The sequence below is a fragment of the Carex rostrata genome, chromosome 10, assembly GCF_964058835.1.
Source record: "Carex rostrata chromosome 10, lpCarRost1.2, whole genome shotgun sequence".
NCBI lineage: Eukaryota > Viridiplantae > Streptophyta > Magnoliopsida > Poales > Cyperaceae > Carex > Carex rostrata.
In genome coordinates this window covers 11,553,032-11,567,537 of record NC_135927.1, presented here as the reverse complement: position 1 = coordinate 11,567,537, position 14,506 = coordinate 11,553,032, and the positions used below count along the sequence as shown (strand labels likewise).

Here is a 14,506-nt window from a genome sequence, read left to right as displayed (position 1 = left end):
AACAGTATCATTTATCAACTTATTTTGCTAATTTTCTTCCAATTTCAGAGCTTAAGCATCAAAATTGAGAGGATAAAGAGAATGACAATATGTAGATTGAACTCAGGCCACTCAAATCTCTGACATAGTTTTTATTCTTTCATATAAAAGCTTACTTTTGTGAGAAATCAACTGATAACGCTTGTATAAAATGTGAAAAATATGGGCAAGAGTGGGGCAGCGCAGGAAGAAAGAAAGGAGCAATATAAATATTCTTTTAATTTCAATAATCAAATCTCATTAATGGTGGAGATAAAATATTACAGAGTCTTGTAATTCTCCTTAGAATTACAACAAATTTAATGCATTAGTCATACCAGCTTTCAATATTGAAAACTGATGCAATTTGTAGTATTTTATAGTCAGTCAAATTGCAAGGTGTTGTAGTATTTTATTTAAATTTTTGTAATTTTTTTACAATCAAATTTGAATTTGATTTCGGTCAAGAGTTTTAATATTGATGAATCAAAAGTTGTATGTGTGTTGTCACATATTTTGTACTATTATTTTTGTTTCTCCATTATTTTGAAATATTTGTTCTAAATGCAAGAATTTTAAGTTATCATAGTATTAAATTATTATATACTATTATTATTCGTGCTATTGTGAATTTTACTTAAAAGCTTCATTGAAAATGAGATATCAAATAAACAGAAATGAATCTGTCTCCAGTAAATAAACTATTGCATGGCTAATCTCATGCAATTGTTTGGAACTTTTAGTCCAGACTATTTACATGCGAATGATAGTGGACTATTTACATGGACTTTCAATAAAATATAATATAAACATGGGATTAAACAGTTGCATGGCCATGGGATTAAGTAGTTGCATGGATCTTGAATTAAATATAATATATACTAAGTTTTTATGTAGTTGCATGGCCATGGAGTTGAGTTGTTGCATGGACCTCGAATTAATTATAATATCTGACCTTCAAAACTTATTTGCATGACTGAACATCACACAGTTGCATGGTTGCACTTTACACAATTGCATGCGATACCTGTTACATGGGGATTCGCATGCAACAAGTTTAAAAAGTCAACAAACGCCATTTCTTTTGCATGAGCCATCTCTACCATGTAACAAACTAGTGCTGGGCATGCAAAAAATGATTATTCTAGTAGTGGAAGCTGTGAAAAGACGGAGCGTTACCAGTTTATTATTTTTCCCTTAATCCGAGTGAATTTCGAAAATTCTGAGAAAATAATATTGATTTCAGGAAGAGGTTGAGAGTATTTTAATTATTAATTATTTGGAGTGACAAAATTAAAAATTAATGAAGTTTAGAGTGACATTATTACAATTTTAAATTTCGAAATAACATTTTTCAAATTTAAAAGTTTTGAAGTGACAAATAACCAATTTTCCCTATTATTAAATATGAATTAGATTGCACAACCATATCATTTCTTTGTCGCAAAACTATTCGTGCATGATCGATCAATGCAATGCTTTTAGTTGAGAGAATGGAAATAGTTGACAATTTGACATCTTACGGCTACAAGGTCCCTACCCTAACTCCCTTTAATATATCCGCAATGATATTATTGGTGTCAATACTTGTCAAATCAAATGACATATATATAGTTGTATATATAACTCGATCGTTGTTAGCTCGCCACTAAACAAACATAATTAACAATACAAAACCCTATACCTTTTTGTTTACCATTGCTCAAAGAGAGATGTATTTTAGTGGGAACACAACAGCGAGTGACAGTGTTGCCCGGGAAAGCTGCACCTGGGTCCGTACCGACTACAAAAAGATCAACAAGTCTCCGACTGAGCGACCGCCATTTACCCTTAGCCAAATCAAGAAATCCATCCCTCCTCATTGCTTTAACCGCTCCTTACTTCGCTCCTTATCTTATGTTATCCAAGACCTCCTCATATGCTCTATCCTTTTTTACCTAGCGCTGACATGGATCCATACCATCCCTGTGGCATTCCGCTATGTGATTTGGGTCGTTTACTGGGCAGCACAAGGTAGCATGCTTGCCGGCATCTGGATCTTAGGTCACGAGTGTGGCCACCATGCATTGTCAAACTACTCGCTTCTTGATGACCTAGTTGGATTGACGCTCCATTCGACACTTCTTGTCCCGTACTTCTCCTTCAAGTACAGCCACCGCCGCCACCACTCCAACACCGGCTCCCTTGAGCATGACGAGGTCTATGTTCCAAAGAAAAAATGCCACATTCCCTGGTACTATAAATATATCTACAACAACCCCGTTGGCCGGCTTCTTTCTCTTACCATTCAGTTGATGCTTGGGTGGACATTGTATCTAGCATTTAATGTGTCAGGTCGTCAGTACCCATGCTTTGCATCTCACTATGACCCATACAGCCCGATCTACACTAAAAGGGAGCGGGCCTATATTTTCATCTCCGATGCTTGTGTGATAGCATTTGTTTTTGTTCTGTACTGCCTCGCCTCCTTATTTGGTTTCTGGTGGTTAGTTCTGGTGTATGGTGTGCCCCTCCTGGTAGAGAATGGTTGCATCGTTTGTCTTTCCTACTTGCAACACACCCACCCAGATTTGCCACATTACGACTCAACAGAGTGGGATTGGCTGCGTGGTGCATTGTCCACTGTTGACCGGGACTACCGCTTCTTCAACAAACTTTTTCATAACTCTACTGACACACATGTGGTGCACCATCTGTTCCCAACAATTCCACATTACCATGCTGTGGAGGCGACCAAGGCGATCAAGCCAATTTTGGGAGAGTATTACCGGTTTGACGGTACTCCTGTTATCCGTGCCATCTGGCGTGAGGCCAAGGAATGCGTATATGTTGAACAGGAGGGTTGTATTGACGGTAACAAAACCAGGGGGATATTCTGGTACAACAACAAATTTTAATTAGAAAAAACATGAACTGCGCAAAAGTTCTCCTACGGGAGAGCAAGAGTTCGATTCCTGCTTAAAGCAGTAGAGGGGTGTGTGAGTTTGCCTACGGGCTACAATAAAAAAAAAAAAAACATGAACTGCGAGGTGATTTTCAAATTTACTTGATATGGTAGTCTTATGTGAGTTTGTAAACCATTCCATTTTTTGTAGCAGTTGTATTGTGTTTGCAAATTGCAACCATTCCCTTCTACCACTCTTGTTTCAGTTGCAGGCTGTTCTGAATAAATATATTTTTTAGACAAATATTTGGTTTTAGTTTCTTTCAAATTTTAATATTCATAAATGATCTCATTTGAACTTGAGATTGCGACGTCTATCCTGAAAGCATTATACCTGGGATCATATTTTATAAAATATTTTTCTTTGAAAATAATGAAACAAATACTCTCATCTCAAAATTTCTTGACAAAGATCCACCCATGTAAAACTATCCCCTCTTCTCAATTTACATTCCTTTTATTAAGTTGTCTCTTCTCCTTTTTTTCAAAATTTTGATTTCTTGAGAACTAGCATTTAGTCTAATGGCAAAAGCACATGGTTTCTATGTGAGAGGTCATGAGTTCAAAATTCGAATGAGAGAAATCCTTTGTTATAATAACAAATGTATTAAATAGTTTGGTGGCTTGACCTCCAACCTTTATTCAAAAAAAAAATTTGATTTTTTTGTCTTGGTTAAACTAAAATTGAAAAATATGCTACACATTAAAAAACACACAATATATATATATATATATATATATATATATATATATATAGGCTATGGTGCATTGCAATGCATGAACCCTCTTATGCATTGCACTATAAATCATGGATTTAAAGTCCAAACGACCGATCCGAACCGTTCATCTTGTTCTTCATATTAATATGTGCTTGGGGACCAAATTTTACATTTTTTGAAATTTTTTTACTATTTATTAAGCAATTTTGAAAGTCGCTGATCTGATGGTCCACAAAATTTTACTGTTTTTACTGTTCACAGCACAACAGCAATTTTCAAAAATGCTTAATAAATAGTAAAAAAATTCCAAAAAAATGTAAAATTTAGTCTCCAAGCACATTTCAATATGGATTAAACATCTAACGGTTCGGATCGGTCGTTTGGACTTTAAATCCGTGATTATAGTGCAATGCATAAGGGGGTTCATGCATTGCAATGCACCATAGCCCATCTCTCTCTCTCTCTATATATATATATCTTTAAATTATGAGTTGATTCAGGTTATTTTAGTCTAAAAAATCTGAATCGACTAAAAAAAAAAATACAATACAACGTAGTACTTGTTTTACGGGTGTAACATATTTTTTAATTTTTAGTTCAACCAAGAGGAAGAGATTAGAATTTTAAAGGCAGCAGAAGAATCAACTTAAAAAAAAATGAGAGTAAATTGAAAGAAAAAGAGAGTTTTACATGGGTGGGTATTTGGTAAAAAAATGTTTAGAGAAAGTATTTTGTTTGATTTTTTGTTTTACATGGATGAGTTCCAAAGAAGGTAAAAGTTTTAAATTTTTTTCGGAAGGAATGTTATTTTATAAAATCTCCTATGATCAAAGGTGGATCTTCTGAATATATATATACAATGATTCTTCTTAATTCTGATTGACCAAACAAAAATTTAGTAGTTGTTTTGCTGAAATTTAAAAGTTTTTTGAAAGTTAGTGGCTTTAAATGTCTACTAACGATTTCATTAATAAAAAACGTATTTACAAAAAGTCAAATGACTCTCATTCCTAAAGCTAAACTCATTTAATTTTATGAATTCATCTAAACTACTCTAATCATCTAATCCTACTTATCTATACTCTTAAACACTATATTACCTCAATTCGGATCCGCTTTCGTCTGATAGCCGCTGTGTTCCGATAACCGGATCTTCTCACCGCTGCTTCCGATTGAGATGAGGATAGAGACTCTACACTCTGAACATCGACGATACCGCGCTCTAAGCTCTAGTCAGCTCGACTCTCTCCTCTTTTTCTCATTCTCCTCTCTGCTCCAGAAAATATAGACGTGAAAGAGAGAAGAGTATCACCATTCGGGGAGGTAAGACCTGGAAAGAGTAAAGGGGCGGAATAGAGGTAGGGGTTAGGGTTTGCTCGATCACTCTTTTCCGCTAAGGGCGAAAAGAGCGAAGGGGTTTTTCAAAAAAAAAAAAAAAAAAAAAAAAAAAGAGCGAAGGGTTCCGACTGAAACGTGAAAGTTGTGTTGTCAATAATGTTTCATGAAATAAATAGTAAAGTTAAACCTATTTTTTATATTTTTTTTTTCCTCATAATAGAAGTTCTCCCTCATTTTCTGACGATCTCGCGACATCTCAGTTCATTTTAAGTTATCAGGACTGACGTTTAAGACTAAATATGAACATAACTGCACCAATATATATATAGACTAATATGCCTTCGGTAGCATATGGATCGAAGTACTACTGGTTCAAATTTGAAATTTCAAAATCTACAAAGTCGATATGAACCGGTCATCTTGTTCTCCATATTAATATGTGCTTGGAGACCAAATTTTACATTTTTCTGAATTTTTTTACTATTTATTAAGCCACTTTGAAAATCGCTGATCTAACGGTGGCTTAACAAAACAGTAAAATCAGCAGCCACCGTTGAATCAACAATTTTCAAAGTGGCTTAATAAATAGTAAAAAATTCAGAAAAATGTAAAATTTGGTCTCCAAGCACATATTAATATGGAGAACAAGATGAACGGTTCGAATCGACGTTTTGAATTTTGAAATTTTAAATTTGAACCGTATGCATATCGAGCCATATGCATACGAATGCACATTAGTCATTCTCTCTATACACACACACATACATACCTACATACATACACGTGGTATACTGGTATTATTCGAATTTTTCTCATGCTTTTATAAAAAAATGATAAAACTATCAATTTCATAGTAAAATTTCCGGGGCAAATCAAAATAAAATATTCCTTATGTTAAAGCGTAATTCTCCTTGGTGTTTCCTGATATCAGTACTGTCAGCTTTAGATTGCATTGTCCAGATTGTTCTCAATTTAATTATTTCAATATAATTGAAGGGCACCAGGACATATGTAGTTTGGATCATAAATGAGCTGATTCGAGTTAGACAAAGTGTTCCCGGCCCCTCTAATTAGGTGTTCTGCATCACGTACTGCATGTACGATATTTGGACTGACTAACTGAAGGGATTTTAACACTAACACTAACTGCCATTCTATCCTGCATGTCTAAGAGACTCTTTTTACTATATATATTTGGTCAAGCAATCTGAATGCCGGTATTTATTTTCCAAGGACTTTATGAAAAATTTGATTTCCAAAGAGCTTGCTATATAATCTCTAATGTGATACTATTTTGAAATGCTGAACATGGAGACCGATTCTAAGTTGTTACTGGGGGCGAAAAAATGGCGGACATTATCTCTGTAATGGTGGAAATATTTTCTGCCAATTTTTGCATGTTTTTTGATTGAGGATTCAAATTTTATTTGGTTACATAATCTTCATCATGCCTTTCTATTTTGTGTACTTTTTTCTAATAGAAATATGGAGGAATCTAGTCTTTCAACTTTCATTTAATGTCTATAAATTAATTAGAATCTTCTATTCGGATTTCGAACTCACGACCTCCCACACGAAGGATGTTGTTCTTTGTCACTAGACTAAAGACTGATTGTCTCATTTTTCCGTACTTAATAAAGTAAAATTTAAAACTCAAATAATCAAAATTAATAATCATTTTTGTATTTTTCTTAATTCAGATCACTATCTCATAGCAGTTCGGCTTCATTTAGGTACATCTATAAATTGGTACAAGGTAGTTGGAATAGTAAAATTGTTGCAGTTTAATGAGATACAACAACATTTTATTAGACTTGTTCAAATTGGTACAAGATATATAGTTGGTATGGCCACCCCTCATTTCATTTATGTGCTTCAATCTCATGATTGAGAAAGACAATTGATGATATAAATTAATTATCAATTAACAAAATAGTTGTTGTTTGGTGCTTAATTAATCAAGTTCGATCTACTTATTGGTGTGGGATCCAAACAAGAGACTCAGAGTTACACATCATGCTGCCCGAATTTTTTATTAATATCCAATTTTAATATTAAATTTCAAAAAATAACCGCATCAGCCAGGTTTTTCGAAATATACCCTTTCCGGAAATTTTTTTTCCAGAAATTCCGTCTATTTCCGGAAAATTTTTTTACGGAAACTGGCTAAATCCGGATAAATTTTTTCCGGAAATAGACGGAATTTCCGGAAATTTTTTTTCCGGAAATGCAGTTTATAAATTCGCATATCGTCGTCACTTTCATTTCATCCGCTCTCTCACAGTAAGTTTTAATTTATTTATAATTTAAATTTTATTAATTTATTATTTATAATTTAATTTATTTATATTTTAAATTTAAGTAATATATAATTTTAATTTCATTAATTTATAATTTTAATTTCATTAATTTATAATTTTAATTTCATTTATTTTTAATTTAAATTTAATTTAAATTTATTTTATTTATAATTTAAATTTAGAAGTATTTAATTTGTAATTATTTAAATATGTAACTATTTAAGTTGAAATTATTTAAATTCTGAATATTGTCATATTAATTGAAAAAAATTAAAAATGGTGCAGAATAATTTTAAAAGTTTTATTAATTCTAAAATAATTTTATTAATTCTGAAATAATTTTGATTAAATCTGAAATGATTTAGAATTGTTTTAGGAACTTTTTGCTTTTCGGATTCCTTACGGAGCTCTGACAGTCAGATCGACCTGTTTTCGATTGAGGTAATTTTATTTTCTTTATGTTATTTTTAATTTAATTTAATTTATAATTAATTACTTCATTCCAAAATATTTTTTATTTTTTATAATATTGTCCAGAAAATTTAGAATTGTTTACAACCTTCCAAAATGGTTTATAATAATTTTAAAAATTCCAATATAGTTTAGAATGTTGCCCTATTAATTTATGAAATTCCAAAATAGTGTAGAATAATTATTGAAAATTGTCCATATTATTTTTACCAATGGCAACACAATTTTTAATTAATTATATGTTGTTATTTTTGAAATTGTCAGACCAATCGAAATAAAAAATGACAACTATTTGTGCGAAAATTTATACTGGAGGGGAAATCCAATATAATGATGAGGGGGTCTATTACAGTACCCGAGCTAAATACTCATTACCAATAACCGTGAACCACAATTTTGATTATCTTCAGAATGAGATTTATAAATTTGTTGGGTACAATGCTAGTCAAGCAAATCTGGAAATTCAAGCCAGGTTTAATATGTCCACCGATGGACAACGTGACTATCAATTAGTACCGGTAATGGACCAACAATCATTCGAAATGATTTTAGGAATTGTGTCGTCTTTTTCACAAAGGTTCCAGATTATGGAGTTATATGTAGAATTGGAACCGAACTGTACTAGTCAGATTCCTGAACCTCGATCCCGACCCAGTACCAGTCAGAATCCTATGGAACCCGACCCAATACCAGTTAGATCCCGACCTAGCACCGGTCGGTACTCTGTGGATGTAAGAATGAGACCCGGACCCAGTATCGGTAGAAACTCTGTGGATCAACCAGTTATATCCCGACCCAGTAGCAGTCAGAATCATGTGGATCAAGACCCAATACCAGTTAGATCCCGACCTAGTACCGGTCGGCACTCTGTGGATATACCAATGAGATCCCGACCCAGTTCCAGTGCGGTCCGCAGACATGTACGCGATTATTCGCATGTACCTGTGGATGCAATTGATTATGATAGTTTGGCGAGTGGAGATGAGATGCTCTCCGGTGAGCCGTCGGGTTCCGATGATGATATCGGACAGCCCAATCAGTCACAACCACAGTCCCGTCAATCACAGTACCCGATTACTGGTCGGGAAAATATGACACATCCGGTTGACAGTTTCAATGACATATCCGGTTTTCGGCCTGCGGATGTCGATTTTTTCGGCAGCTCAAAAAAATGACAGATAATCCATTGGCTAAAGGTGTATTTTTTGAGTCGAAAACGGCTCTAAAGATAGCAATCAATGAGTTTCATCTTGAAAATAATTGTGAGTGCAGGGTTATTAGGAGCGAACCTAGACGTTACGAGGTGGGGTGCAGAGATTATTTTTCAAAATAATTATTTTTCTCTAAATTATTCTACACCATTTTGGTATTTTTTAAATTATTCTACACCATTTCGGTATTTTCTAAACAATTCTAGACTATTTCGGTATTTTCTAAATTATTCTACACTATTTTGGTATTTCTCAAAATTATTCTACACTATTTGGGTATTTTTCTAAATTATTCTACACCATTTTGGTATTTTTTGAAATTATTCTACACCATTTTGGTAATTTCTAAACAATTCTAGACTATTTCGGTATTTTCTAAATTATTCTAAACCATTTTGGTATTTTCTAAATTTTTCTAGACCATTCGGTATTTCCTAAATTATTTGGACATTATTTTAAACCATTTAAAATTAAATAAATTAAATAAATTAAATAAATTAAATAAATTAAATAAATTAAATAAATTAAATAAATTAAATAAATTAAATAAATTAAATAAATTAAATAAATTAAATAAATTAAATAAATTAAATAAATTAAATAAATTAAATAAATTAAATAAATTAAATAAATTAAATAAATTAAATTAATTAAATAAATTAAATTAATTAAATTAATTAAATTAATTAAATAAATTAAATAAATTAAATAAATTAAATTAATTAAATTAATTAAATTAATTAAATAAATTAAATAAATTAAATAAATTAAATAAATTAAATTAATTAAATTAATTAAATTAATTAAACTAATTAAATAAATAAATAAAAAATACCTTGAAAATCGGGTGGGGGTATGATGGGGACGGGGTGGAGCCAGCGCCCTTTGTAGTCACCCTCTGTTTCCGGAAAAAAATTTTCCGGAAAGAGCCTGTTTCCGTAAAAAAATTTTCCGGAAATAGCCCGTTTCCGAAAATTTTTTTTCCGGAAGTAGCCTCTGTTTCCGGAAATTTTTTTTCCGGAAAGGGTATATTTCGAGAAACGTGGCTGATGCGGTTATTTTTTGAAATTTAATATTAAAATTGGATATTAATAAAAAATTCGGTCATGCTGCTCTAGGTTAGCAGGTTTGAAATCTGATAGAAAATTCTTTATAAATAGTTATTATTAGATAAATTATTGATCCTCTTTTCTTCAAAAAAATATATGTACCTGTTTTTACTTTTTTAGTCAGCAAAAGAGTTGAGTTCGAGCAAAATCGGACCGACGTAAATTCCACTCAGTAATTTTGTCAAGTACGTCGAGCTAACTCAAAATTGGATGAACGTAATTTCGAGATGACATACAATTAGAATTTGACTTGTTAAGAACTTGAGTTAACTTGATTAGTTTGTTAATTACTCAAAATTATTTTGTTTTAAACTCCAAATATATATAGGCTTATCAACTCAAAAATATCTTCTCATTAATTTACTAATCAATTTATTAGGTCAAACTTGCGATTAAATTATTTTTCACAATATTAAAGATTCATACTGACCAAATACAAATAAATTTTCTACAATTTAATCAACAATTTTAGATCACACCATTGACCTATCTAATAGAGGCCAGATTAATTCAAACGAGTTGAGTTAAATCCACAGTTCTAAATAGCACGCTATGGCGCTATCAGTGCTATAGTCCGCTATAGCGATAGAATATAGACACAGCGCCGTTTTTTTTAGCCGTTCCGCTATGACTCGATAAACACTATTTAAACCTTTCGTTAAATTCCATCTCGAACTAGACTCATTAGCAGTTTAATTACATGAGTTTTTTTTGGAACAAGTTACGAACTACGAGTTTTTCTTGCAACTTTTGTACTTTCATCTACTGTAAGTCTATAATTCTAATAGTCCCTTAATGAGGCGTGAATAATTAAAAAGAACATTCAAATATTGTCAAATATCATAGTTTTTTTTATATGTATATTAAGCAAAATAAACATCATTTTATTTTGACATAGTTAAGATCTTAATCTTAAGTAATACAATTTTTGAAATTGAAACATGATAAAACACAAATATAGGGACATTAAAATCCTCTCCACAAAGAAAAAGCAATATTTTAACCATCTTGTATCCGATTTATACTCTATTTGGTACCGTTATATTTTAAGGTTAGACAAAATCGGTGGTGGTGAATGGTGATGTGTATCAAAAACCTCTATTACAAACCAAGGTTGTCCCTGTAAATATATTTGGACCATTTACTCGGCCTATTTTCAATAAAATCCAAATAACTGGGCTAATGAGATATTTCCATTGGAGCAAGTTTGGGCTGAAAGTAGACGTTATCGTGCTCAACTACTTACATGCAATTATTATCATAAGTACAACTAATCATCTTTAAAATTTAAACAACGGAATTAAGAATCATTAAAAGAAAATCAAAGACATTAGAAATCATAGTCTCCAAGTGTAAATCAATCAACAGATTACATACCTTTGTCCATAGTAAACTGTAGAACAATACTTGAAACGTTCTTCGCAAACCGTCAGAAGAACTGTAAAGTGATTTCTCTCCTCTTTCTCTTTCTAAGCAATGACAACTTGTTTTTTATGAAATATCGATAAAGAGAGGATCAACTTTACTGTTAGAATACATATGTATAACTGCCTATCATTAAAGCAATAATTATAGGGGAGATGAATATGCACAGCCAGTGCAGCCAGTGATTGGGTGGATAATAATTTGATACGCACCCTTTAATCAATCTATCAATATAACAGGCCATTTAATTAATCTAGTCTATTATGAGATGCACTGTATCTTGTGCAACATGCACCCTTTACTAGCACCTTTTAATAATAGTGCATATGTTATTATGATATGTGTTAACAACGCACCAGATAATATGCGCCCTTTAATCAAGTTAGTATGCATCTGTTAACAACGCATCTTTAATTAAGCCCTTTAATTAGCGCACCTTTTATTTATCAGACCACAGAAATCACGTTATTAAAACAGCCCATTAATGTTTTATTTTGGGACACATAATCATATTTCTTTACATTCTCCCACTTGGTCCATTATAAAACTTTATGACATTACAACGTTCATAAGGTGCACAATAATATTGTATGTCTTTATATTTCATAAATTCTAAAATCATAATATTTATACTTAAGCAAAATTAATACGAGTCATGGCGGTTGCTAATAATATTTGTTACTAACTTCCTTCCATGTACTACAATATCAATTCTAACTTAATATAAACCATAATGATATACTTGAGGATCCACGTTAATTGTCTAATTTTATATAGACTAATTCCTATTAATAGTAAACGATAATATATATATATATATATAGAGATAGGCTAATGTGCTTCCGGTAGCATATGGGCCGAAATGCTACCGGTCCAAATTTGAAATTTCAAAATCCAAAAAGTTGATCTAAACCGTTCATCTTGTTCTCCATATTAATATGTGCTTGGAGACCAAATTTTACATTTTTTTGAAATTTTTTACTATTTATTAAGCCACTTTGAAAATCGCTGATCCAACGGTGGCTTAACAAAACAGTAAAACCGTTGGATCAGCGATTTTCAAAGGTGGCTTAACAAAACAGTAAAATCAGCAGCCACCGTTGGATCAACAATTTTGTAAAATACTTAATAAATAGTAAAAAAATTCAGAAAAATGTAAAATTTGGTCTCCAAGCACATATTAATATGGAGAACAAGATGAACGGTTTGGATCGGTCATTTGGATTTTGAATTTTAGATTTATGGTCCAATGCACAAACCCCTCCATGCATTGCAATGCACCATATCCCATCTCTCTCTCTCTCTCTCTCTATATATATATATATATATATATATTTTGTTTGTTTCTTCCATGACCCGTAGGTCGTCAATCTACTTCCCTATTTTCTATCCTACATCTAAGATTGCAGGATCCAATAGGCTAGTTCCCCCTTTATCCCAATTCTTTATCCTTCCCAGATTAGCAAGTTTGTGTGGAGTTTACATATTATGGTCTTCTCTACTCTTGTAGATGGTTGTGTATCCTCCTTTCAGTTGGTTCTGAATTGTCCAGGCACTCCAGATGTCGCTAGATGCCCTCCAATCGTGAATGAGGGGTTGTGAATGCGAGAGGGAGTCTACTGTTTCCATAGAGTCTGAGACAACCATGCCAGTTTGGCACCTCATTCTTTGCATCAGTTTGTAAGCCTCCAATACGCTCCTTGCTTCTTATTGTGATTTGAAAGATAGGGTGCATTTGGGTGCATTTGAACCCTCCTCTCTCGTAAGTGTGCATAGAGGTCATCTGGGGTGAGTGAGTCGTGTGTGCCTTGAATTGCTTCTAGCGCACTCACCAAGCCGGACCATTTGTCTCTCATGAGCATGATTCTCAATAGCTTCCCTACAATTTTATTGTTAGAAAGCGGTTCTCCCAATTCGATAAATTCATTTTGGATATGCATAAGTCTATTATACATATCCTCAATGCTTTCGCCATCTTCAACCTTAAAGGTTTCAAATTTGGCTTCTAAACCGGTTAATTTGGTTCGTTTAATTTGAGTATTTCCCTCATATCGGTTTACAAGGGCATCCCACATTTCTTTTGCGGTTGAAGAGCTACCAAAGATTAAGGCAACCGATTCACTAACCAAGTTAATTATGACATTAATTGCAAGATCATTGTCTTTCTTGGTTTGTTTGGATTCAGGAGTCTCGATTTTAATGTTGGTGGTGGTGGTAGTGGTAGTGAATATTGGTGTATACCCCTTATCAACCACATCCCATAACTCAAGAATATTTAAATAATTGATCATGGTTTTCTTCCAATGCATAAATTTTTTTGTTGAATTGCCAAAAATTAGGAGTTCTTCACGGGTCTATAGGGTGTCATTTGTCAAGTTGATCTAACTCTAATTAAGTGTGCCTTAATTTGAGTAACTTGCTCTGATACCACTTTGTTATACTTAGGGGCACCGCTAATTAGCTCAAAAAACTGAAAATAAATGCAATTAAAAGTAAAAGAGATGAGTTTAGAGAAATTGACACGCGAGATGATAACAGAGTTCGGCAAAACAAAGGCCTATGTCTCCGGGGCGTCGCAACCTCTTTCTAGGTGCGCCTTTCTATTACCCAATATGAAAGGATTACAATTGTGAACCGTGAGCCCTTACAAAACGGGAAGTCACGGCCAACGAGAGATGAGCGTCGGGGAGCCCTTACAACCAAGGGAAGTCACACAAGCTACTCAAGAACAAGAGAAACACTCAATAGATCACTCTAACCTAATCTAATTAGAGATTAGTGAAGTGGGTTTGAGGTTGTTTGAGATTGATTGAGAGATATTGAAGTTTAAAGCTCAATCAACAATGGTGGAACCAAGCTCTCAGAAAATCGCCTCTTTTGAAGTTTAGGGACGGCTAGGTTAGTTTGGGAAGAAAGCCCAATCCCCTATTTATAGAGTCATCTCAAAAATGAGCTAATTGAGCTAAAATGT

The 14,506-nt window shown here is 32.9% G+C and overlaps 1 protein-coding gene across 1 annotated transcript; it reads left to right on the top strand.

The window, feature by feature from the left end:
• Window positions 1–1,730: 1,730 nt before the first annotated feature.
• LOC144560294 (delta(12)-fatty-acid desaturase FAD2-like) lies at window positions 1,731–2,915 on the top strand. Its single transcript, XM_078309458.1, has one exon. It carries the CDS (start codon window positions 1,731–1,733, stop codon window positions 2,913–2,915), a length of 1,185 nt encoding a protein of 394 aa, XP_078165584.1.
• The last annotated feature ends 11,591 nt before the right edge of the window (window positions 2,916–14,506 follow it).